General features: G+C 41.9%; 1 protein-coding gene and 1 pseudogene across 1 annotated transcript; both read right to left on the minus strand.

Moving 5' to 3' along the window:
* Positions 1-1,879: 1,879 nt before the first annotated feature.
* Positions 1,880-27,532, minus strand: FAM76A (family with sequence similarity 76 member A). Its single transcript, XM_028113943.2, has 9 exons — positions 27,326-27,532; positions 26,033-26,097; positions 23,114-23,168; positions 22,230-22,382; positions 19,006-19,163; positions 12,781-12,867; positions 7,527-7,662; positions 4,717-4,818; positions 1,880-4,202 (listed from the first exon to the last, which is right to left on the minus strand). The coding sequence occupies exons 1-9, from the start codon at positions 27,404-27,406 to the stop codon at positions 4,116-4,118; spliced, it is 924 nt and encodes a 307-aa protein (XP_027969744.1). The 5' UTR covers positions 27,407-27,532; the 3' UTR covers positions 1,880-4,115.
* Positions 14,552-15,854, minus strand: LOC114217145 (G2/mitotic-specific cyclin-B2 pseudogene; annotated as a pseudogene).
* Positions 27,533-27,846: the final 314 nt, after the last annotated feature.

Consider the following 27,846-nt stretch of genomic DNA (forward strand, 5'->3'; position numbering starts at 1 on the left):
GTAATTTGACCTCTGTAACCAGTAAGGTATTGCAGAAATGATGGAGAGCCACATCTGAAGGTAGACCATTGCAGCTTCTGCCTTGCTCTCTTGGATTTGGTTTGGTTCCAGAATCTAGTCCCTATGTGGCAGATTCTATTTTTTAAGTTAGCCGCCACAATAGCTTCCATCCAACATGCTCTTCTACTTTGTCATCCTCTCATAAAGAGAATGGATCTATGTCCCCTGCCCTCAAGCCTGGATGGGCTTCTGACTGCTCAACCAATAAAGTACTGCACAAGTAAGGTAATGTGACTTCTGAGGACAGGTTGGAAGATGTATTCATCTTCAGCTTTGTTCACTGGATCACTTGTGCTTGGAGTCTAGAGCCACCATGGAAGAAGTCTGATTATCTTGACCCACCATGCTGGGGAAGTCCAAGTTATATATGGAGGGGTCCCATGTAAGGTGCTCCAGTCAGCATTACTGGACTTCCAGTCATCCCAGCTAGATATACAAGTAAACAGCCTTTAGAGATGATTCCAGCCCCAGAAAGCATTCCTCGGCTTTTGAATCTTCCCAACCGAGGACCCAGACATTGTAGAACAAATCAGTCATCCCCACAGTGCCCTGTCCAAATTCTTGATCAATAGGGTCCGTGGGCATATTTAAATTTGGGGATAGTTTCTTATGTAGGAATAATAACCAGGATACCCTGCAACTCCTGACAGTTTTGGCCTTCCCGAAAATGACCGCTCCTCCCAGACCCTTGAGCCGGCCATCAGTTGAAGACAGCTATACTGCAGGTAACATATGATCTCAAACTGCAAAGGATGGAACCAAAGTTCTAAATTTTGAGGGTTATTTCGAGTGGCTGAAGACCTTCTTGAAGAATTGTTTATACTATATACTTCCCTTACAGTGGTTTTTAAGGCTGAGTAAATGGATAAATTAATTCACACAATAAAGATGGTCATAGACATAGCTTACTGTCTTAGTTTTTCCGGGCTGCTGTAACAAAATATTGCAGACTGCATTGCTTATAAACAACAGAAATTTATTTCTCAAGAGTTCTGGAGGCTGGGAAGTTCAAGATCAAGGTGCCAGCATGGTTATGTTCTAGTGATGGCCTTCTTCTGGTCTACAGTCCTTGCCTTCTGGCTGTGTCCTCATATAGTGGTAGAGGCAAGGTATCTCTAATTCCATTCATGAAGGCAGAGCCTAAACACCTTCCAAAGAAAGGTCCCACCTTCTAACACTATCATCTTTGGGCTTAAGATTTCAACATATCAATTGGGGGGGGCACAAACATTCAGACCATGGTACCTACAAAATAAAACTGTCTTCAATTTAGAGAAAGTAAGTTGTCATTGAGTCTATGGAATAGAATGACCAGGATGTGACAGTGACAATGTCTGAGAGGCACCTGTTATTAATTTTAAAACCTACCAGTACCAAAGTTTCAAACTAATACATTCCTCTCCTTCTTGAGATGGTATCTCAAAATCCTTTCACTCATTACCCTATAAAGATTCATCCTGTATTCTATTTTGAAAAATAATGGTAAATACAAAATCAAGAAACAATGGTGGTCTCCAATATTTCACTAAATGGAAGCCCATGAGGACAGTAACTTTGTCAATCTTCTCCACTTCTGTATCCTCACTGCCTGGCACAGTGTTTATAACAAAGCAAGCACTTAAATTGGAAAATAAAGTCATAGGAGAAAAAAAGAGAATGAGTTTATTCTCTGATGGATATGAAACTCCCTATTACCACAGTTAGGCTTTTAATTGTTTAAGTCTACAAGCAAGACAAAATGTTTTCTAGGCTGAAGGGCATCATGGGATATGTCCATTGGTGGTAAACCAGCAATCAATCAATCACCCAACAATTATACTTGAGTCAATTTGAATTTTTATTAACACACATTTTTCAAAGTTTGTACAAACCAAAACATTCCCGTGTTTCAAAATGTCCATTATACAAACATACAAATGAACAAAAGGTGTTACCAAAAGTTAGCTACTCAATTTCATGGTAAAACAGTGTCATGATTTTTAAAAACCAAAATTTCAAGACTGAGGTTTCTTCCTTCACTTTTCGGAACTTGTGGAAAGTTAGAAAATGTGTGAATCTGCTTTATATTAAATGCCAAAACCCTAAAAAAAGATTTAGTATAAAACTAAGTATGCGTTTTTATATTATCACTTCATGAAACAGAATTTCTCAAGTCTTCCAAATTAAAAAAAAAAACAAAAAACCATGACTGTAACGTTTTTCACAATCTTTTCCCCATAGTCAAATGTAAATGCATCTGAAAAATATTATCTGACAGTTTATCTTTACCTAAAAGTTTCTCACTCAAAAAGTTACAAAACTATTTAGCACTGCCGTTTCCCCTGCGTGGAAGGGAAAATGACCTCCCCTACTAGAGTGAGATAGAAGCGACATGGTCCATTGTTTCTCTTCTCGGAAAGAAGCCACCCATTTCCACATCTCCGTCCAATTCTGCGCGTGGCTCCACTTGTGAGAATGTTGTCACAAATGATAAGCATTTGCCTTAGGACATGCCTAGCAAGTTAAACTGACTGCTTACAATTTTGGCACACTGAGGTACAAAGGTCATCTGCCCTTATGGTTACCTCTAGCCGCAGTACCCCTCCCTCTCCATCAATGATTCCAAGGTAGTTGATTTTACTGTGTTTCATGGGACATTACACATCTCTCATTTCTTTCACAAACATCCCATAGAGGACCCGAGAGACTGACTGGAAGTGCAAATCTATCTCCTCTCCTGGAAAAGTAAATCCATGTGCCTACTGGGTCAAGAAGGGAAAATAGGACACAAACAATTCTGGCTGAGGCCAAGCTGCTTCTGACAAGCACCTGTTTTCAATACATTTCCATTCAAAGCAAGGAGTGTGCAAGCTGGGGTGAATGAGGAGGAGTGAGGAGAAGGTACAGTGATACCATTTCTCAAAATCAGATTCAGAGTCCATACTTGAGCAGCTCATACTGACTCTCAAAATGCTCTGTAGTTCAAACATTATCCCATTTTGAATCTGCTCATTTTTTAAAAAAAATGTTCTCTGACAAAGGCCCAATATAACAAATGATATAAGTAAAAGGTTTTTATTTTTTTTTAAAAAAAGAACTGGCAGTGTGAGAATTTAAAATCAGTCACATAAAACAATCAAGAAAGGGGTAGGGGAAGGAAATGTCCAGTAAAACCTGGACAACCTTTCTTTCTGCCCTTACTTAAAAAGACAGACTGTTCAAATCTTTGCTACCTCCCTTAAGTAGCTTCTTCTTAAATGCTCTTCCAAGAAATCCTCCAAAAGGCACTTAACTCCATACTGATGCATTGAATTGTTTCACCTCAGCAATCAGTTTTTAAGACTCCAAGGTAACAAGAAAAGGTCTTCTTCCTTTACTAAAAGGTAGAGTAGAACTTTTTTTTTTTAAAGAGGCATCACTTTTACAAGAAGAACAAGCTAGGCTACCATTATTCCTTTATCAAGAAAAGGTTTCTTTTTTTAAAAAATAAATAAAACTCTGGCTATACATAGTACAAAGTTCATACATAATATACCTGGAAAAAAACCCAAGAGTATACCCTGAAGTAAAAGGTTTATTGGAGAGAGAAAGCCTCTTCCATTGTACCAAGTCTTAAGGTGGCAGTTTTCAAAGTTCAGAGGGTGGCAGTGATATGTGATTAATGCCAAACTATTTGCTCATGGGTATGGCAGGACGCAATGATGGACAAACAAACAAACAAACAAAAATCATTCTGCACATAACACTGAGCAGTGACCACCACACACATACACACACACAGAGTAGTACCAAAGGGACAGACAGAGAGTAGTTGGGGCGGGGGGGGGGGGAGAAGGGAGGGAAAGAAGAGTGAAAGTGTGAGACAAAGAGCTTGGAACCCCAAACATCCAAGCATGCAGTCGTGACACAGCACAAACCAGGTGTTTCCATTCAGCCCCCTGCGATCCCACAAAGAAGGATAACTGTAATAAAATAGAGATTTCTTAAGAAAGCTTGCAATTCCCAGAGAACAGCCAGGTCACCAATCCTAACCCAGGAACCCCTGTGCTGTTGACTGGGAGCCTCCTTATGGTCTCTCATGGAGAGGTTATAGCTCCTGATTTCTCCGACTTCTTGCTCTTGGACAAGGCAGCTGCCTGCTTCAGGAGCTCTCGGTTTTTGGCCTAAACAAAAAAATTCAGTGCAAGAAGGATGTTTTAACAGGACAGAACATGTTTTTCATGCAGATGCTAAGGCATACAATGTAGAGGGTCAGGAGGAGAACAAGTTCTAGAGGCAGAAAACAACAGAAAGCTCTAGGGCTTGGTTCAGGGGAAGATAGTGTTTGCTGGAGGTTAATCAGCACACTTCAATCTCCTGGGATCCAGTTACAAAAGGGTGCTTTGTGCAACACAAACAAACCGTGGAGTGCCTTAATGTGCTGGATAAACAGAATTCATAATCCAGACATCTGGAATCACATCTGGCTTATCCAAAAATCAAAACACACATTTATTACTGCCACTGTTTTTGAGGGAAAAAGATCAGAACACACCCAATAGTGAAACAATAAAAGCTATAAGGTTGATTAATGTGAATTTGTCAATACCCTGAGAACAAAGAAATCTAAGAGATAATCACTTGAAAATACAATCAGCTAAATACACCAGGGTTATCATATAAAATAAGCAGACTCACCTGCAATTGCTCTGTGACTTCCTTGTGGGTTTTCTCCATCTGGTTCATTTTGGCTCTCATCTGAGATTCTTGGTATTGAAAATCAGCCTTCAACTCTGTGATCTGAGCGGGGAAAAAAGGCAGAGTGACCAGAAGAAATCTCTGTGCAACAAAAAATGTTCTGGTACCAAAGAACTAAATGGTTTCCCAAATGAATGAAATCCAGGGCTCTCCTGAAGATCCATAACTACATCAAAGCCAGGGGATTCTGTATCCTGTTTTTTCTAAAGATATCCTGAAAATTACACAAAACCCTGACACATCATTTCTGACACATCATCACTGGCAGGTTTTAAAGATTTTATATATTGGGGTGCCTGGGTGGCTCAGTTGGTCAAGCATCTGCCTTCGGCTCAGGTCATGAGCCCTGCGTTGCGCTCTCTGCTCAGCAGGAAGCCTGCTTCTCCCTCTCCCTTTGCCTTCCACTCTGCCTGCTTGTGCACTCTCTGTGTCAAATAAATAAGTAAATCTTAAAAAAAATAAAGATTTTATGTATTTAATACATGCCAATAATCCTCCAAATAACTCAGTGATTATAATACAATATGACTGACGGTTTGAGAGAAGCCAGGAGCATAACAGCTATTGCCATTTATTGAATTTTTAACCCTGTTCCGGGCAAAGTGTTTGAACAAGTTGTTTTTGTTTTTTAGTAATCTCTATGTGTGTGCGTGTCCGTGTGTGTGTGTGTGTGTGTGTGTGTACATGGTTGTTTTTGTTTTTGTTTGGTTTGGTTTGGTAATCTCTATACCCAGCATGGAGCTTAAACTCAGAACTCCAAGATCAAGAACTGTATGCTCCTCCAACTGAGCCAGCCAGGTGACCCAAACTGTTTAATTCTATTTTTTCATTCAATCCTATGATAAACCTTTGGGGGGGCAATATTCTTCCCATTTTATAGATGGGAAAACCAAGCCTTAGAAAGGGCTAAGTAACATGGCCAAGATCATACAGGTTAGCCAGTGGCAGAGCTAGAATTCAAACCCCAGGACTTCTTCTATTGACTATGCTATTCAAGAAGAGAAGAGAAATCTATGTCAGGGAAGTGATCTGTGAGCTGAGTTTTGAGATACATGAGCTACAGCTGGCACACAAGGTAGGGAGAGGGCATCCGAGCAAAGAAAACTGTAGGGGCGGGCAAAGCCCAGACAGTATGAGGTAACTGACAGCTTGTTCGAACGACTGAGGAGCATGGAGAATGGCAGGAGATGATGCTACAGATAGGCAGGCATGATGTAGAAGGGCCTGTGTTCCAAGCCAAGGAGTGTGACCTTGATTCTGAAAGCAATGAGAAACAATCTACTATTTGTTTTTGCTCCTTCTAAAACCCAAACTTTGCAAAGCAGTAGAAACAAGTGTTCATTTTATCTCTATTTTGCAAAATCCTTTGATGTGCCATTCTAATCTAGTCCATGAAGAAGATATACTTATGTCTGCTTTCATCCAGTAGTCATGTAGTAAAGTGGAAAAAATACTGGTCTCTCCCCATGAATCTCCACCTTACTGGCAGAAGAAAGCACAAGCTAGGAGAAAGAACGGCACAATCAGAAAGACTTGAGTTAATTACTTTGTTCTGCCATTTACTAGTTGTGTGATTTGGTACATCGTTTAACATCTTTGGGTCCGTTTCCTCATCTGTAAAATGAGGTCAAAATTAGATGGAAAGAATGCATATAAATATTTTAATGTTATAAATGCCTTTGTTGGCCATTCACAATGAAACCTAGCACTCCAAACTTGGCACAAAAAAACATACAGCCTCAGGGAAAAAAACACAACTAGAAGAAGGGAAGGAAAGCCTAAAAGGAAAAATATTGGAGGCTCTCTTCATCTGTGACATGATGATAACAGTGATTCCTCTCTCAAAGGGCTTTTATGAAGATAAATGAGTTAATACATAGAAAGCACGCAGAATAGTCAGGCACATAGTTAAGTATCCAATAAAAGTTAGCTATTATTGTTATTAATATATTAAGACAAAAATGAGATATTCTTTAAGAATCTAAAAATAAGATATATAGACCTGAATCAGAAGAAGGATGTAAAAGGTTCCCTTAAAGAGGGGGGACTGTTAGACCAGAGTAAGACTTTACTGAAGATGTTAATGTGTTTAAAGAGTGGGTCACTCAGGAAGAGAGTTGTCAGTAATAGAAGCAAAGTGACCTACCAGTCATGCAGGAAGGCCTACCTGAACATAGTCCAGTAAGGAGGGAGACCTGGCCCACATATTTTGAGTATTACTATCCCACAGACATGGCCATCCCAATAATACAGATGGAGACATCAGGTTCTCTTAGCTTGAGAGCATTAAGAATTCCAATTACATAACTACCTTCTCTTGTCCTGACTCCATGCTCATTTGGCACCTTCTGATTACAACCTTCCAAAGCAGCTCATGCTGAGAAGAGCAGGAGTCAGTTATGCCCCACTGTGAATTAAGAGGAGCACTGTAGTTTTACACATCATCTCTGTAAGCCTGGTTAACACGAGTCCTCCCTGAGAAGTGGAAGCTCCCTCCAAATGCTGAGAAAGATCAACTTGCTAAATGCACCTGACCGAGGTAGATTCACCATGGTAATACCAGCTCATGAGTCATCTTGGCAGACAGTAAGCCTCTCCCAGGAGAGCCCAACCTTGCCACTGGATCTCTCAAAGCATCAGCGGCCAGTACCGAATAAAAACCAGTTAAACAAGAGTTAGTACCATGCCCTATGGTACCACATGCTTACCCTTGCATCATTCTAGCCTGAGAGGCATTAACAAAACTGTACCTTCTTCTCTTTCTCTAAAATCATTTGATCTTTTTGATGCAGCATCTTCTTCAGAGTGGCCACTTCTTCCTTCAGTTGGGCAATGATGACAAAGTGGTCAGTGCCCGGTGAGTCCAGAGCCAGGTCTGGGGAAAAGCTGGGCAGAAACATGGAGGGGAAAAAAAATCATAACTTGGAGGGATAAACCTTTTTCTACTTGAGGACACACCAGAGGCCGCTTGACTACAAGCTCAAGGGTAAGAACAACTATTTGAATTCCCAGCAGTAAGCACAATGCTCCACACATGCCAGACTCAATAGCATTTGCTAAATTGCACAGGCAAGGTGATCATGAGATAACTATACCAACCAAACCACAACCCAGAGCATTTCTGCAGCATCTCCTCTCACATTCAAGATGAAGACAAATGCATTCCCCAAGAGTCAAGGACATTTCGTTTCTGGTGCATTGAAGATTCCCAATTATTTATGGGTGAAACAGTCAATTTTTTGTGACTAACTCATTTCCCTAGAATCTGGATAAATTACCAATTGTTAGCTCACATATTTTTCTTTTAAAACTCCCCACAGAGCTCATCTTTTGGTTATTTTCTGCCCCAAAGCACCGTGATGTGGTGCAGCTGCTAAGACGCTGCTGCCTCGGGGTGCCTGGGTGGCTCAGGTGGTTTAGCATCTGACGTTGGGCCGCCGCTCAGTGGGGAGTCTGCTTCTTCCTCTCCCTCTGTCCCTTCCCCCACTCATTCTCTCTCTCAAATAAATAAAATCTTAAAAGAAAGAAAGAAAGAAAGAGGCTGTTGCATTCCATCTCAGGAGCAGTCAGTCCCTTCTAAAAATTATAAAAAGATGAAATTTTCTTCTAAAGATTTTATTTGAGAGTGAGCAAGAGAGACCACACACAAGCAGGGGGAGCGAAAGGCAGAGAGAGAAGCAGACTTCAAGCCCCACTGAGCAGGGAGCCCGACGTGGGGCTCAATCCTGGCACTCCAGGATCATGACCTGAGCCAAAGGCAGACCTTAACTGACTGAGCCACCCAGGTGCCCCCAAAAGATGAAATTAATAGGAAGGAAGCCAACTTCCCCTACACTGCAACTGGCCTGTTGACCACCACTTCCAATATCAACAATTCAATGATATTAGTTAGAAAAGGAACAGAGAGGTGGCAAATTCCAGAGTCACACCACAACCTGGGTTTTCAACAGATTCTTCTCAATAACAGCACCTGAGCACTTCATTTTTTCGAAGTGCCAGGTGAACTCTGTCCTCTTAGCAGAGTCCTCTAACCAGGCCCAGCTCCAGGGAATCTGTAACCCCCTGAAATTGTATGTATAATTCGGTGTATACATACAATGGGTGGTTTCTAAGATGAGGATCCATAGCTTTCCCTGGTTGGTCAGAGATGTCTTACACCCAAAACAAGTTAAGGAATCACTGCCATGAGAGTCAAATCATGCCCTTCTCTAGAGATTTCCCAAAGAAAGCTCTTACTCTTCCCAAGGCAACCTTTAAAGTAAAACACAAACCTGTTCTTCCTAAGCAGACACTGGAATATTGATTCCCAGCTCCCTACATCAATATAGCAATGACTCTAGGTCCCCCTTGCTGTTGGTTCATTCCTCTGTCTTGAACTACATCTAATAACCAGCATTTCTCTACACAGGTAGAAACTCCAAATAGCAAGTGGAATCACTGGACATCCTCAGAGTTACCAAGTCAAACATTCTATGGCTAGAAGACACAGTCCATTGATAAGAATATTCTCTCTTGGTCCACATGAAGCATGTGAGAAGAATGTCAGAAGAATGGACCCGTTGCTTTTATAACTGATGAATACGCAGAATTACTGGGTAACAAAAAAGTAAATGCCATATAATAAAACAAGGCATACAGGAGAAAATACTGAAAGAACCCATCAAAGTCTCCTCCACTTTCAATACCTGCCAAGGGACTGTCTTCCCTCAATCCAAGAGAATTTACTTAAGTCCGTAACTAGAATGACAAATGAAACAGAGTAATGGGCTAATATAAATCTTGTGGTCCCAAAAGCTCCTAATGTTCTCCTCTACCTGCTTCTTAAGAGAGGATTCTTCCCATACCAATACATTGTTGACAAAACCAGTTGTGTCTATCCTGTGTTAGGGCCTGACCTTTCTAACTCTCTAACTTCTGATTAATAAGAACTGCTAGAAATCAAATGAAAACAGATGGCTAGGTTAGCAAGGCAGAAAATTAGATCCAGTCTCTTTTCAAATATCTCCAATGACAGGGAACTCACTACTTCTCTAGGAAGCGTCTTGTCTTTTCTAAACCTTTTTTTTTTTTTTAAGATTTTATTTATTTATTTGACAGAGGGAGAGAGACAGCAGAGAGGGAACACAAGCAGGCGGAGTGGGAAAGGGAGAAGCAGGCTTCCTGCTGAGCAGGGAGCCCGATGCAGGGCTCGATCCCAGGACCCTGGGACCATGACCTGAGCCGAAGGCAGACGCTTAACGACTGAGACACCCAGGTGCACCCTTTTTCTAAATCTTTTAATATAAGAGCAATCCTCCTCAGGGTAAGCTAAAACCTGCCGCCCTGCCATTCCTATCCTTTGGCCCTGGGTCTGTCCTCAAAGGCCACACAAAGTAAGTCTACTCTTTCAGGCATATTTCAAATGGAGAATGAAATAAAACTATGAGGAGGGGCGCCTGGATGGCTCAGTCGGTGGAGTGTGTGACTCTTGATCGCAAGGTTGTAAGTTCAAGCCCTGTGCTGGGTGTAGAGACAACTTAAAAATAAAATCTTAAAAAAGGGGCGCCTGGGTGGCTCAGTTGTTAAGCGTCTGCCTTCGGCTCAGGTCATGATCCCAGGGTCCTGGGATCAAGCCCCACATCAGTCTCCCTGCTCGGCGGGAAGCCTGCTTCTCCCTCTCCCACTCCCCCTGCTTGTGTTCCTTCTCCTGCTGGGTCTCTCTCTATCGGATAAATAAATAAAATCTTTCAGAAAAAAAAAAAAGTTAGACTTAAAAAAAAAATCTTAAAAAAAAAAAACCTATGAGGAAAGGAAAAGAATGTCCTTTAGAACAATAAACCACAAGGTGTGCCTGGGCATCACCCAATGTTGAGAGTGCTTTTTTATCACCAACAGAACAACAAACAAATATGATAAAAAAAAGTAGCTGGTACATTTTCTCTGGGAAGAAAAGCTAGACATGAACTCAGATTTTCCTTAAATTGAAAAGTTTTTGCTACAATTTCAACAAACTAGAAAATATCAGAGGGAAGCTGTGAATTCTACAGGATACTAAAAAAAAGACAAAGGCATTTTAGAAGTATAAAACTATTTGAGGGGGCACCCGGGTGGCACAGTTGGTTGAGCGTCTGACTCCTCGTTTCAGCTCAGGTTGTGATCTCAGGGTCATGAGATCAAGCCCCATGTCAGGCTCTGCACTCAGTGCAGAGTCTGCTTAAGACTCTCTCTCCCTTTTCCTCTGCTCCTCCCCCCACCAAATAAATAAATATCTATAAAAAAATAAGAAAATAAAATTATTTGAGAAAAGGTTTTATAAAAAACCTAGGGGTGCCTGGGTGGCTCAGTTGGTTGAGCATCTGACTTCGGTTCAGGTCATGATCTCAGGGTCCTGGGATGGAGCCCCATGTCAGGCTCCATGCTCACTGGGGAGTCTACGTGTCTCCCTCCCTCTCCCTCTGCCCCTCTCCCTGCTCGAGCACACCCTCTCTCGCTTAAATAAATAAATAAAATCTTAAAAACAAAAACAAACCAAAACCTAACATGATGTGTTCTCTCTGTATGATAAAGAAGGCTAATGGAAAAGGAAAAAAAGGAGAAAAAAAATCAAATATGCCTCAAAACTTAAAAACTAAGAGAGGAGAATGTGGTAGAACACCAAGATGAATGGAAAATTGTTAGAGAGCAGCCTTCAGAAGAGAGGATAACAATGAAAGGACAAGAGCATATATGGATATTTTAAAAGTGGGGCCAAGAAAGTAGTCTACGATCAACTGAAAATGGGGAGGCAGCTACAACAGACAGCTCAGAAGCGAGACTGTCAACATCTGGTACAGAACTGAATTCAAGATAGATACTCAGTAAAACAACTGGGGGTTTGCATGACATTACAAAAGGACCGTCAAAAAAAAGGGTTGTCAGAATGTTTTCAAAGTGAGGGGTGACTGGGTGGCTCAGTCAGTTGGGTGTCTGACTCTTGGTTTCGGCTCAGGTCGTGATCTCACGGGTTGTGGGATCGAGTGCTGTGTTGGGCTCTGTGCTCAGTGGGGAGTCTGCTTGGAGATTCTCTCCCTCTGCCCTTCCCCACCTCGCACTCTCTCTCTCTCAAATAAATCAATAAATCTTAAAAAAAAAAAAAAGACACCTTGTAGAATCTGAAATCAAGTTAATAAAAAAAGGTAACAGGAAAGACTACATTTCACAGATGCTTTGTGCTCCTTAATTGAAATTCAGCCCTGGTAAGCCTACGTGCTAGTCTACTCCCATATCCACCACTGGCTGGGAAGGAGAACCTATATTGGGCGTTTTCAGAATGGAAATGATTCCAAGGATTTTGGGGAAGAGTATGTCACTGTCTCACTTCAGGATGCCTAGGCCTGCAGAAACAGGAAAGTGGGTGGCCCCAAGACTTGGTTGGGAAGCAACACTGCACCAACACGAATGGGGCCCTCTAGACATGAGGACAAAGCAGCTTGCAAAGGAAGCAGCACTCAGAAGGGAAAGCAAATAAAGATATGTATTTAGACAGGTTTAAAAAGAAGTAAAAATATTTAAATGCATCTCGTTCTCTACTGATTGAGTATCTACATTGGGCTTTCTGCATGCTAAGGAAGCACTGATTACCCCTCACAGGCTGAGCAATACTGTCTTAACTTCAACTGGTCTCTGCTCCCCACCTCTCAAGACCAACTCCTGCCCTGCCTGGAGGAGGCCACAGGCACAGATCATAGTGAAAAGCATACAGCTCCTGACTTCTTAGAATTAGTGTGGGGGAGTTATTTGTGGACTACAGGATTCAGCTGCTATTAAATCCAGTTATACGTGCTTATCTTTTACCGACAGGATTAGTTATAAACAAATATTGGCACTGCTTATTCATAAGATATCAAGTGGCTAATGTAATGACCCTCAGAGACTCAATAACAACCCTAGACTAGGTCCAAGGCATACCCTGGAATATACTCCTGTTTCAGGAACTGTACATGCAGAAGCTCAAACGGAAGCATGCACACACACCAACTGACTTACCTGTCTCCATTGGTTGTGATTGACTCAAACTTGGATTTTTTCTTCGGGATTTCATTTTGAATTGAAGATGTAGAAAGTGTTTTCTGGCTTTTAATGCAAAAATAGAGAGAGACAGACATTAGAAATAAAAGATTTATAAAACATCACAAGAAAAGGTTGTTAAATGGGACCAACATGATATCACAGCTCTTCCATACAAGAGCTAATTATTGATTATTTTTTTTTTTTAATTTCACTTATTCATTTGACACAGAGAGAAAGAGAGAGAGCACAGCAGGGGGAGCAGCAGGGAGAGGGAGAAGCAGGCCTCCTGCTGGGCAAGGAGCCTGATGTGGGGCTCGATCCCAGGACCCTGGGATCAAGACCTGAGCTGAAAGCAGACATTCAACCAACTAAGCCACCCAGGTGCCCCTATTCTTGATTATAAAAATCCACCAAGGTGTTGATTTCGTAGGTCCTGGATGCATGGGTAGCTCTCTTCCATAGGGCCCCAAAATTCTTAGCTTTAATTAAATATTACCTGCTTTATTAATAACTACAGGAATAGAGTCAATAAAATTTTAATAAGTATAATCTATCTTATAGTTTAAAAAGTACTTTTCTAAAAATCTTTTTAATTTTTTAAATTTTAAGTAGGCTCCATCCCCAATGTGGGACTCAACCTCATGATCCTGAGATCAAGAGTCGCATGCTCCACCAACTGAGCCAGCCAGACACTATTTCTACTGTGCAGAAACTGAGGCTCATTGAAGTTAACTGACCTACCCAAGGATATACAGCTTGTCAATAGTGAAGCTGGGACTGGATACCAGGTTGAACTCTTTGTCCAGTTCTTCTTCAGTACAGTTCTATGAATCTACTATCTGAGTCCCACAACACCACTAAAAATCAGTTTTAGCCCCAATGAGTTCACCCTCAAGAAAGACCCCTTCTTACTTGATGTCTTCAATATTTGATACCACTGATCATGCCATCCTTCCCCCCTTCCAACTTTACTGAGGAGTAACTGACAAACCGTATACATGTAAGGTATACAATGTGACAGTTTGATATACACGTTATGGAATGATTACCAAGATTAAGATAATTAACACATCTATCACGTCACATAGTTAACTTTTTTTAACAGCAAGAATGCTTACAATCTACTCTCAGCAATTTTCAAGTATATAATACCATATTAAGAATAGTCACTCTGCTATACATTAGATCCTCCGAACTTTTTCTCCTTAGAACTGAAAGTTTATATACTCTTTGACCTAAATCTCCCCATTTCCCCCTTTCCCAGCCCCTGGCAACCATGATTCCAATCTCTGTTTCTATGAAATTGGCTTATTTTTTTTAAGATTTTATTTATTTATTTGACAGAAAGACACAGAGAGAGAGGGAACACAAGCAGGGGGAGCAGGAGAGGGAGAAGCAGGCTTCCCACCGAGCAGAGAGCCCAATGCGGGGCTCGATCCCAGGACCCCGGGATCATGACCTGAGCCAAAGGCAGACGCTTAACGAATGAGCCACCCAGGCGCCCCTGAAATTGGCTTTTTAAAAAGGTTCCACATAGAAGTGATACCACAGAGTATGTTTGTGTGTATATGTGTATATATCACATTTTCTTTTTTTTTTAAATTAATAGCTTTATTTTTCCTCAATATACATTTTAGAAAATAGGCCTAAGGAAAGGTTTCATGAGATAGACCAGAGGACTATATACAAAGTGAAGAGCTCCAGATCAGTGAGACCAAGTGCACAGTTGGAGCACTCTTCCCCGAGGGCCACAGCAGCCTAGGACCGTCCCATCAGAGGGGAGGCAAGCTCTTGGACGGCTTTTGAGTTCAGCTGAGGAAGTGTGATCTTCAGGAGTTTGCTGCTTGCATACTTATTCTTGATGGCGATGAATTTTGTTAAGTTTTCGTTAACTTTCACTACATTTTTGGCCATGTGCTGCATGACTTCCAATACTTCATTTTCTGTGTATCCAGTATAATACTACATTTTAAGTTCCATTTTCCTTGGCCCAGAACCTTCCGAGACAGGCAGGATGCAGCCACTGCCACCTTTGAAGGGTGATAATGCACCATGTCATAGTCAATGAGAGTCAGCTCCATCAGATATTTGGCTAAAGTGTGCTGTTCCACATCGACCTCCCCGGCTTTTGATGCCCACCTTAAGAAATGTAGTGGCAAAGGTCGACCCAACTCAAATTTCAGTTCTTTCAAAATCAGTTTTTCCATCTCTCGGATTTGGGAACTGGTATAAGCATTGTCTGTGATGTAAACGAAGTGTTCAATATTTGGAGAAAACATCTCATATTTGGAAGCCAAGAGCAGAGCTGTAATCCCAACCAGCTGAAGCTTCTTACGAGAAACCCGCTGAACCCGTAAAAATCGGTCCATGATGGCGACGCACATGTACAGAGTCTCCTGAAGCAGCCTAAACTTGGAGAGGACTTGCACCAGCCAGTCCACCAGGATGGCGCGCATGCGTCCGTTTATCTCTCTTCCATCTAAGAAGTGTGGATTTATGGATTGCAGAACCTCAAGCTGCCGTAGATACTGGTAGATATCCTTAACGTAGTGGCTGCAGAGCTGAGGGTTCTCCCAGTCCTCATGATCAATGTCCTCGATTTTGCAGAGCAAGGCATCAGAGAAAGCTTGGCAGAGATTCTCTTCCTTCATGGAGATATCCTCCTGTCGAGGGGAAGGACCCTTTGGAGCCAACATTTCCATCTGCACTGGTTTCACAGAAGCAGTAGGTTTCAGTTGTTTGTTGACATTTGTTTTGGTGGGCTGAACAGGTATTTTGGTGTTCTGAGCTTTCTTAGCTACCTGTGTAGCTCTGGTTGTAACTCTATTTCCAATTTCTTCTAAAACTGCCCGTCTGATTGTCACATGACTCTTAGCTTTAGAATTAACTCCAGTGTCAGCATTCTCCAAATCAGTGGACACCATCGGGCATCGGAGCAGCGCCATGTGGGAAGGGGCAGGCAAGAATGCCAGCCCGGCCCAGGGAGGGACGTGGACTGGAGAGGGAGGACACAAACTTCCATGGTGCTGTTAGCTCCGCATTCCGGCCCGCACCGCTTAAAGACCTGCCTATATCACATTTTCTTTATCCATTCATTCATTGCAAATCGTTTACATTGTTTCCATCTCTTGGCTATTATGAATAAAGCTGCAATGCACATGGGGGTGCAGATAATCTCTTCAAGATACCGATTTCATTTCCTTTGGATATATACCCAGGAATGACCACTGGATCATATGGTAGTTCTGTTTTTAATTTTTTGAGGAACCACCATACTGTTTTGCACAATGGCTATACCAATTTACATTCCCACTAATGGCGTATAGGGTTCCCTTTTCTCCATAACCGCACAAACATTTGTTGTCTTTTCCTCTCTCTCTTTTTTTAAAGTAATCTCTACACCCAAAGTAGAGCTCGAACGCACAGCCCTGAGATCAAGAGTCACATGCTCCACTGACTGAGCCAGCCAGGTACCCCTCTTGTCTTTTTGATAATAGCCATCTAAAAGATGTGAGGTAATATCTCATTGTGGTTTTGATGTGCATTTCCTTGACAATTAGTGATGTTTAGCACCTTTGCGTGTATCTACTGGCCATTTGTATGTCTTCTTTGGAAAAATGCCTATTCAGGTCCTTTGCCCGCTTTTAAATTGGATTTTTTCTTTTTTAGTATTGAATTGTATGAATTCTTCATATTTTTTTATATTAACCCCTTATCAGATACATGGTTTACAAATACTCACTCCACCCTTCTTGAGTGCTTCTAGAGTTCTGTTCTCAGCCTCCAACTTGAATTATAGCATCCAAGAGCATGGTTTTAACAACTACTTATCATATGGGTTGGAAATGGTATTCCCCAAATGCAGATTCACAGACTCTATCCTACATCCTATTGAATTAAAGTCTGGGGTGGAGCAGCAGGAATACACACTTGATAACAACTTTTATTCCCACTGACTCTTATGTGCTACCAATGGGCCACATCTGAACCTTTCTTCTGAGTTCTAGGCTAAGCTCCCAAAAAATAATTCTTCTTGATTCTCCAAACTCCACATTTTGTTTTTTTTAATTTTTTAAAAAGATTTTATTTATTTATTAGAGAGAAAGAGAGAGCACAAGCAGGGGGAGAAGCAGAGGGAGGGGGAGAAGCAGAGGGAGAGGGAGAAGCAGACACCCTGCCGAGCAGGGTGCCTGACGCGGGGCTCAATCCCAGGACCTGAGTCAGGACCTGAGCCAAAGGCTGATGCTTAACCGACTGAGCCACCCAGGCGCCCCACAAACTCAACTTTTAAAAACTGAACTTCTCGGGGCGCCTGGATGGCTCAGTCGTTAAGCGTCTGCCTTCGGCTCGGGTCATGATCCCAGGGTCCTGGGATTGAGCCCCGCATCAGGCTCCCTGCTCGGCGGGAAGCCTGCTTCTCCCTCTCCCACTCCCCCTGCTTGTGTTCCCTCTCTCGCTGTGTCTCTCTCTGTGTCAAATAAATAAATAAAATATTAAAAAATAAATAAATAAATAAAATAAAAATAAAAACCGAACTTCTCTTCTTCCTATATTCTTTCTCAGTTAAGAATCTACCTATTCACCCAAGTAAGAAACCTGAGAATTATCCTTCACTCACCCAGCTCTTACCCTTCCACCTGTTCATCAATTATCTAAATTTCTCATAATTCTCCCTCTAAACTATCTTCCTGAATCTGCTTCTTTGATCTCTGGTGCCATGGCCTCAGTTGAGGTTCTAATATTAACATCTCTTACCCTAGACTCATAAAAAAGCTTAACTAGCCCCCAGTCTCTTTTTCTTCCAATGTATTCTCCACAATAGTCAGGGTTAATTTTTTTTACAGACCCCAGGATTAGGTTCATGCTCCTTAACATGTCTGCAGAATCCCCTTTTCTCCCATTCCCTGGCTCTCAAACGTAAGGTCCAGCAACATAAAAGGACCTGCAATTCCCCAGGATTTCATGTGGTCTCACGCCTTCCATGTCTCTACAAATGCTATTTCCTCAGCCTAGGATGCCTCTGCCCATTCCCTCTGTGATGGTTCCAACTCATCCTAAAATCCAGCTCCAACACCAGCTCTTCTCTGAGCCTCACTTGCCTGACTTCCCAAGGCAGTTAATTACTACTGCCTCTCATGCCTGTATCTTGATGCTTCTCATGCTCATCGAATTATATTGCAATGATTTGATTACAGGTCTGTCTTCCCTACCAGACTACATACTCTTGGTAAGCAGCATGATGCTTTCATTCATCTCTGCCTTCCTAGCAGAGTCGCTGGCCCATGAGAGTACTTAATAATGTTTGCTAAATGAACAAACAAAATCATAATGGTAACAATAACAAACAGTAACTAAAATATATTGAATGCTTCCTATATGCCAGTTATAAAACTGATCACTATGCATTCACTATATAATTTATCTTCACAACAATTCCATGAGGTAATACTATTATTTCCCTATTTTAAAGATGAAAAAGCTTGCCCAAGATCCCACACAGAGGGGCACCTGGGTGGCTCAGTTGGTTAAGCGACTGCCTTCGGCTCAGGTCATGATCCTGGAGTCCTGGGATCGAGTCCCACATCAGGCTCCCTGCTCAGCGGGGAGTCTGCTTCTCCCTCTGACCCTCCCCCCTCTCATGCTCTCTCTCAAATAAATAAATAAATAAAATCTTAAAAAAAAAAAAAAAGATCCCACACAGAGAACCTGGCAGAGCTGGGATTCAATCCAGAGCCAGAACTCTTAAACACCTCAGATACTCTGAAAGGAAGCTAAGGCTACAATGAAAGGACACCTTTTTGACTAGATCCCACCAGGACAAACCTAGAACATCTATCAACCTCCTGGCCAAATATGCATTAAAAAAGCTGCATGCCTCAGAAAGTGAAACGTCCAAACTTTTAAGGAGATAACCCACTCCAAAGGTGAGGAGAACATTACAGGGAAAGTAGAACAAGTTCCACAAACTTTTCAGACACAATACAAACTAAGTCAGGAAATCCTGATACCTTATGGAAATCTCTCTGGCACTTGGAAGATATATGAACTGTAAAATATGGTAAAGGAGAGTCCTCCTAAGGATAGTAACTAGAGAGAAAAGACTAGGAAAATGTATACCAAATGGTATCTTCCATGGCTAATTGCGTATTTTGCCTGACCAACCAGTACTTCCAGTCCTATTGTTATGCATCTTGGGGTTACCTGTTATAATGGCTGCCACCACTCAGTCGACTATACTGTTCCTTCTCCTGGTGGCTGGCACGGGAAGAGCTGCTCAGATGTTTCCTCTGCTCTTTGGTCTTTTGAAGGACCCGTTTGTATGAAAGTGTACACAGCCAGCACAGCAATTTCCCATCTACCTGAAACACAAGGAGACAAAGATAAAGAAAAGAGAATGTGGTACATGGGTACTACAGGATATAGGTACTGGCAGCGAGAACCTCTGGGTTACGTCCCAGTTCTGCCACTTATGAGGTGTGTGAACTTAGGCAAGTCTTCTACCTCAGTTAAATCTCCCTATGTCCTGTGAAGCAGCTACTGTTATTTCCCACAGGAAAGATGATGAAACTGATGCATAATAAGATTAAGTAACTTGCCCAGGATCATTCAGTGAACCCAGGTCTACAGGACTGCAAAGCTTATACTCCAACTATTATTATATGCTACCTCCTGATTCCTAAGTCAGCTTCTCCAGTATCTTGATTCAGAGAAGATGTGCTCTGGTTGGCAAGCAGGAGTAATCTGGTCACTGGAGAGTTACATCCTCCCATTTTAAAGTAATGAATTTGGTTAGCAAGAGTTAGCTCTTGTAAGTCTAAGCATCTCCAAAAAGTAGCTCTGGACACTGAAAAAGTTTCTGTACTGTATTCTTTCATTAAAAGAACATTTATTGAAGAGAACAAATTGATAGTTGCCAGAGGTGGGGAGTGGGGGGTAGGTGAAATGGGTGAAAGTAGTCAAAAAGTATAAATTTGTAGTTATAAAATAAATAAGTCACGGGGATATAATGTACAGTATGATGACTACAGTTAACAATACTATATTGCATATTTGAAAATTGTTAAGAGAGTAGATCTTAAAAGTTCTCATCACGGGTGCCTGGGTGGCTCAGTTGGTTAAGTGACTGCCTTCGGCTCAGGTCATGATCCTGGAGTCCCAGGATCGAGTCCCGCATTGGGCTCCCTGCTCAGCAGGGAGTCTGCTTCTCCCTCTGACCCTCTTCCCTCTCGTGCTCTCTCTCTCTCTATCTCATTCTCTCTCTCAAATAAATAAATAAAATCTTAAAAAAAAAAAGTTCTCATCACAAGAAAAAGAATTCGGGGCGCCTGGGTGGCTCAGTCGTTAAGTGTCTGCCTTCGGCTCAGGTCATGATCCCAGGGTCCTGTGATCGAGCCCCACATCTGGCTCCCTGCTCAGGCGGGAAGCCTGCTTCTCCCTCTCCCACTCCCCCTGCTTGTGTTCCTGCTCTCATTATCTCTCTCTGTCAAATAAATAAATAAAATCTTAAAAAAAAAAAAAACAAGAAAAAGAATTCTGTAACTGTGTATAATGATGGGTGTTAACTGCACTTTCCAATATACACAAATATCATTATGCTGTACATATGAAACTAATATAAGGTATGTTGATTATACCTCAATTTAAAAAGATATATAATCACTTTTTAAAAAGTAGAAAATGAGAAGCACACTTTTTCTCAATAAATAACAGCAAGCTGGAGATATATTTCAGATTAATATTTTGGCCATTTGTGGTAAAACAATTGAAAGGGAGAGGAAACAGTTCTCAATAAACTATAACTTTTATCAGTCTAAATATATATATATAAATATATATGGGGGGGCACTTACTATGTGCCGGGGCACTTACTATGTGCCAGGCCACTGGAAATGTGGCAAAGAACAAGACGGATATTTAAAAAAAAAAAAAAAAAAAGAACAAGATGGATAGAGCTCATGTTCTAGTGGAGGTGGACAAACAAGCCAAAAAGCAAGATTAATTTCTCACAATGTTACATGCTGTGAAGACAATAAAACAGGGTAATACGATAAGGGGTGAGAGTGAGTGAATTAGTAAAGGGTCTCTGTGAAGAAGTGGCATCTGAGCATGAGGAACCAGTTAAGACGCTTTGGAGAAGGATGTATCAGGCAAAACGACAGCTAGCACAAAGGTGGGAATGACACGGGCATGTTTGAAGGGCTGAAAGGCAGCCAATGTGGCTGAAACAAGGTGAGGGAGGGATGGGAGGTATGAGGTCAGATGAGACTGAGAGGCAAGTATGGGCCATGCAGGCCAGGCAAGGGGTTTGGGTTTTAATCTAAGTGCAGCCAGAAGTCACCGAGTTTTAAACAGAACAAATCTAAACCACTTTTATTCTATCAATGCCCCATCGCTCCACATAGGGCTCTCCTCCATGTCATCCCATGACTTTTAATTTCAACAGAGAGAAATAATTAGAGTAAGATAGTGACACTGGTCACGTATCTTGCTTAAGTCACAATCTCTCCTTTACAGAATTCAACAGAATTTTGCCAATCATCACTTCACTTATATGGGATATTGATCACTATAATTCAGATTCTCATGAAATACTAACTTGTGAGATATCAGACTATAATGGTCCAGGGATGCCTGGCTGGCTCAGTCAAAAGAACATGCGACTGTTGATCTCAGGGTCATGAGTTCGGGCCCCACCTTGGGTGTAGAGATTACATACATACATACATACATAACAAACTTAAAAAATAAATATATACTTTTAAAAAAAAAGAATAAAATGGTCCACATTTAGTAGATGAAGAAAACAAAGGCTAAAAATCTTCAAGGTCAATAGCAACTAGAAAAGGAACTGAGAATTCTTTTCTATCATATGTCCTTTTTTTTTTTAAGTAGGCTTAGGGTGCCTGGGGGGCTCAGTCGTTAAGCGTCTGCCTTCAGCTTGGGTCATGATCCCATGGTCCTGAGATGGAGCCCCACATCAGGTTCTCTGCTCAGCAGGAAGCCTGCTTCTCCCTCTCCCACTCCCCCTGCTTGTGTTCCCTCTCTCGCTATGTCTCTGTCAAATAAATAAATAAAATCTTAAAAAGAAAAAAAGGTAGGCTTTAAGTAGGCTCCATGCCCAGCACCAAGCCCAACTCAGGGCTTGAACTCACCACCCTGAGATCAAGACCTGAGCTGAGATTAAGAGTCAGACGCTTAAAAGACTGAGCCACCCAGGCGCCCCTCTTTTTTTTTTTTAAAAGATTTTATTTTTAAGTAGTCTCTACACCCAACTTGGGGCTCAAACCCACAACCCCAAGATCCACAGTTGTATGCTCCACCCACCAAGCCCAGCAGGCACCCCCTGTTAATGTCTTTTTGACACAAGTGACCCACCTTAATTTCTCTGAAAGAAAAAGAAAGTCAACAAGAACACCGAGATTTACCTTCTTTCTGTCATCTTTCCTGTCAAATGCACACTGCTGCTTACACTGCTCACACGAATATGGCGGCCCATACTTCTTCTCCGAATTCGTGCAGCGCTGGCACTTGTTGCCGATAAACGCTGCAATTATGTTGCAGTACTGACAAGGTTTGGGCTTAAGGAGAGAAAAAGGGTCAACTGAGTATATTATGAAATACCAGTACTTTTTTTAAAGCAATCATTCCTATTACACAGTTCATTGTAAAATTGTATTCCTGACTTGACAAATTTCCTTCTACATCGATCAAATGAAGCCCAATTCCTAACACTACGCGTAAGGTGTTCTTCTGCACAGTACTACTGACTTAAAAACAAATAAATGAGCAAATAATAAAACCCCATTCATGTATATATGCTGGGACTTCTGTGAGAAATTCAACAGAACCAGTTCTTTGGAGAAACCAGCAAGGGCTTTGAAATTTCTCAAAAGGCCTCTTTGCCATTATCACCATATCACAAGTTGGGAGATTCCCTGCAAGGACACAGTATCCAGAACCCTAACACTGAGAGACAAAAATCCGTTCATCAAAATGAACAGTCAACTGCTACCAAACAAAGAAGTCACATCGTAGGATCTATCTTTCCCCTCCTCTTTTCATACTGGTTACTGAAGGTCTCAAGGAAAATTATAATGACAATCCTGCCATCATGACCATAAACACAAACCTTCTCAATACTAAGTATTAACCAAGCTTGAAAGCTCAAACACTAGATCAACTTCACTGAGGATGTATTGACACGTAACTAGTTCTAATAAAAATATGGTAATTACATCAATAATCCACAGAATATAAGGTTCCAAGAGACCTGAGTACTCACTGTTAGGTACAGAGAAACCCTACTTACTGTTCCATATAACTGCACATTCTGAGCACATTTCTTGCATATTGTATTGGTTTTACTGTTAAGGAAAAAAGAGACACAAGGTTTTTATAAGAAAAAACCTGTCTTACTTACAACATCTGAAAACTGATTCCTCCTCAAGCCCACAGAATTTGCTCATTGCTAAGTGCCAAGGTGATATGTGGTCTGGATACCTGGTTAACTGAAGGTTGAGTATCTGGCCAATAATTCTTCTATTAATTCTTTGGTGGCTACTAATTTTATTAGCTCAGATAAAATGAGACTTTAGTTAAAATGGAGAATGAGTTATTTCTGATTATCACATCTCCAAGTATCACTAAACAAAATTATCAAATATGGACAGAACCCTCAAAAGAATATTATGTTAGACTGAAATGGACTAGAAGTAATTCTCCTCAATTTGGATAAACAGCTGAGAAACCTGAGGTGAGAAATAAAGTATATGTGTTTCGAATACAAACTTCAGAGATTCTATCCATGTTGACTTTACTCTGTCTACACACTCCTCTGTAAGTAAAAGCATATGAAAATCCCAGATGTGAGGAAATAGATGCTATGACCAACTATTTTATCAATATTTCCAATTTCTCTAACAACTAAGCACTGATAAAAATAAAAACTTTTTTTTTTTGAAGATTTTATTTATTTGGCAGCAAGAGACACAGCGAGAGAGGGAACACAAGCAGTGGGAGTGGGAGAGGGAGAAGCAGGCTTCCCACAGAGCAAGGAGCCCGATGCAGGGCTCAATCCCAGGACCCTGGGATCATGACCTGAGCCAGAGGCAGATGCTTAACGACTGAGCCACCCAGGTGCCCCTAAAAACATCTTCTGTCTTGTGAAGGTCCCAAGGTGATAATATTACTTAAATATCTGAACTGATAAACTACCTTGGGGAAAAAAATCATCTTCAAATAAAGTTTAATTCTTCACAAAGGGAGGTACAAACAAATGCTTGATGTGCAAGAATAAACAATATTCTGGGGCTGAAAATAAAATCACATAAAAATCCAGCCTATGAGCTATTTTGTGATTATTTTCCCATAAAGTCCTATAAAAGTGACTATAAAGTTAAAACAAAGAAAAACGTCAAAGTAGAAAACATTTAAATTAAAAGAAATATTCAAACAAAATATTTTCCAGGGCAATTTTCTGCCATTTTAAAGAGACCATATGAGAAGTGAGGTGCATTTAAAGGAAACTCTTTTAGAAAGAGGATTCACATCAGCAATTCTGTGATGTCGAACACTTGAGTTTATGCTTAGATTTATTACTGAAGAAGTGGGACATATATACAAATGCTCCTGACATCTCAGAAAACATACAAAGAAAAACTATTTCTATGATCCATCTTGAATCAATTTTTTTAAAGATTTTATTTATTTGAGAGAGAGAAAGCACAAGGGGGGTGAGAGGCAGAGGGAGAAGTAGACTCCCCACTAAGCTGGAAGTCCAACGCAGATCTCAATCCCTGGACTCGGGGATCATGACCGAAGCCAAAGGCAGACACTACACCAACTGAGCCACCCAGGTACCCTTGAATCAACTTTTTTTTTAAGATTTAATTTTTTTAAAGTAAACTCTACACCCAACATGGGGCTCAAATCTACAACCCCGAGATCAAAAGTCACATGCTCCACCGACTAAGTCAGCCAGGCACCCCCATCTTCAATAAATTCTTATGTATGGTGCAAATTCAGGGTCAAACTTCATTTCTCCCCACACCCAAAAATTAATTCAAGATGGATCATAGACCCAAATGTAAAAGCTAAAACATAATGCTTCTAGAGGATGTTTTATATGTTTCCATTTCTATGAAATGGTAAAACTGATCTATGGTGGAAAGGAAAATCAGAACAGTAGTTGTGTGAGGAAGGCAAGAAGGGTAGGGATTGACTGGAATGAGGCATGAGAGGACTCTCTGAGGTGATGATAATGTTCTATTATTTCGAAAGGGTTTGGGGTTACACAGATGTACACGGTTTGCAAAACTCATCGAATGATGTACTTAAGATTTGAGCATTTCACTGTGCACAAATTTTATCTCTAAAAAAATAAAGGACCATAAATAAATGTTGAATTTTGTTAATGATACGCATGCTTAACTGTTTTGCATCAAGTATACTGATGTCCACAACTTTAAAATGCATTACAAATAAGGTGGATTAATACACTAATGGATAAATGCAAATACAGTAAACATAAATTGTAGAATCTAAGTGGTGGGTATATGAGTGTTTATTGTCCAATTCTTTCAACCACTTCTGGTGTGAAAATATCCATAATAAAATGTTTGGGAAAATGTTCCTACAACTGAAATAAGTCTGATTAAAATTAGGTTTCTAGGTCTATGTGTGAGCTGGCAAATAGACCCCACCCTGCTTTAAGGAACTATTACAGTTGCAGTCCCACAGAACTTACTACACCAATAAACTACTTTGCTGCTATTGAAAGTCTCCCCAAAATGTGTGTTTACTCACACCTAAATGTTTTTCACATTTTTAAAAATGAGATTAAAAAAAAAATAACAAACCCTTATCAGAATGGTCACATTTCTAAAAGTATCTATCTTCCTTTTGATTATAAATTCTTGAAGCTCTGAATATAAACATACTGAAACACAGGCTCATTGTTTTACTGCTGTGGTTTCTTCGTGTCATAAAGATTATAAACACAATATAAAACGATCAAGGATCTTAAAAAAAGTAACTTTAAAAATTAAAGCAATCAATGGATAACTTTGGGAACGATAAGTGTGTTTTGCATTCGTCAATGTGTTATAATAAAACTGCAGAATCTGTGTATAATGCACTCAATTACAGATCTGTACCGTGAAAAACAACTAATTGTCGATTTTAAGAGAAAAAGCCTATTAACATCTTCCACGGTCAACAAAAACTGTACCTCTCCTGCTGGTACTCCGTTCTACAGTAGGTGCACTTCACAACAGGGTGTGCAATCCGACATTCCTGAAATGAAATGAGGATATAATTTTTAAAAGGCAGTCAGAAATGGAAACAGCCTTCAGTAGGAGGCAGAAGACCTGGGTACTATTCCCAGCATAGCCACTGTGCTTGAGTGAGTCACTTGAACTTTCTGGGCCTTATTTTTCTCTTCTGTAATATTGGCATCACCGGCCTGCATTGATGTGGGAATTAAGAAAGAACTTATACGGAACTAGTCATAAACTGTAAAACAAAAGTATGAATGAATAAGTGTCAGACTGGAAATCAGAAGCCCTGGATTCTAGTTTCAGTTCTGCCACTTCCATTGTTTGATTTTTGAGCAATTGTGAAATGAAAATGCTAAATTAAAATCATTATTGCTTACCTATATGAAACTTCCTTAAAAGCAATATATATATATTTCAAATATATATATGTATTTATATAAAGCCTAAAAAAAGCACTCAAACATCTGAGCTCTCTCCTACAGGGTAAACAGAGTGACAAAGTCATGGCCATTTGAGGCAACGGTGACATACAGTTATGAGTTACCCATATCAGAGGCACAAACTCTGGATTATCTGGGAATATCTCAAAATCCAGCTTGGTGATTTTTAACTGTCACCTCACAGCACTTCTATTAACTCAAATAGGCAAAGCAAGATGAAGCAACTCAAACGAAAAAAAGAACTTGGACCTTCAGGATTAGGGCCAGAACCGAAGGTCACCAACTGGATGCTGAAAAATCCTTCTGCTTCGTGCGCTTAATTGTGGGGCTTTTCTATAAAGCCGCGCCACATCCGACTCTGAGACTGGCTGGAAAGTGCCCGCGAGGCGCCCGAGTTGGGAGTCTCTCCTCCCAGGCAGCACCCAACTCTGGAGTTCAGTACCAGGCGGGGTAGGGGGTCCCTCAGTCTGCAACCAACGACGGGGGAGCCAGCCCAGGAGGGATCTCGGTGCGTCTGGTCGGGGGCAAGCAGGGGACCCACTGTTCCCTCCCTGACCTCAAGGGGTCCGAGAACAATCCCTCGCGGTTGCTAAGCACCGGGACACGCCGGCCGCGGGGGCCTGGACGGAGCCCGGGACTTCCCCACGTGCCCCGCCGGCCCCCAGCGGAGCTGGTGAGGCGCCTCAGCTAGGCGGGCCTGCCACGCCCTGCCCGGGGGACCCCGCCGAGCGGCCCCTCAGAACAGGGGGCTCCGGGCCGCACCTCTAGCGTCCCAGTTCCCGGCCGCCGCCCCAGCCCGCGCACCTTGCACAGCTGCTGCCCCTGAGACAGCGCCTCGAAGGGGAAGCGCTGGTGGCACTTGGTGCAGGCGTAGAGCGCCGCCATGTCCGGCCGGGGCCGTGCTCACCGCCCAGCCGGCCCGGCCCGGCCCGCCGCTTTATCTGACAGTCTGAGGGACAAGCTGGCGGCGGCGGCGGGCGGCGGCGGCAGCAGGCTGCGGGCTGCGGCCGGCGGGCGGGCCGGCGAGTGCGGGCGGATCAGGGCGGGCGCGGCGGCGCTTGTCGCCCGTTCACTGGTTCATTTCGACGTCCATCAAGTACTAAGGGGCGGAACACAGGGCTTATGACAACTCTGATTCGATTTGGACTGGAATACGCCACTTATGACGCGTGCGGCCTCGATTATGTAAAGCGCAGTCACGCGGGGGCGCCACTAGGAGGTACCTTCTCCCGCCCGGGACCTCGGAAGCGCCCAGACCCCTCCCACTTCGCTCTTTGTTCCCGCCCTCGCTCCGCCTCTCCTCGGCCGCGGTCGCAACCGCACCT

Source organism: Eumetopias jubatus, unplaced genomic scaffold, assembly GCF_037043125.1.
Source record: "Eumetopias jubatus isolate StellerSeaLion01/CBP00866 unplaced genomic scaffold, mEumJub1_p1.0 scaffold_4, whole genome shotgun sequence".
Classification (NCBI taxonomy): domain Eukaryota; kingdom Metazoa; phylum Chordata; class Mammalia; order Carnivora; family Otariidae; genus Eumetopias; species Eumetopias jubatus.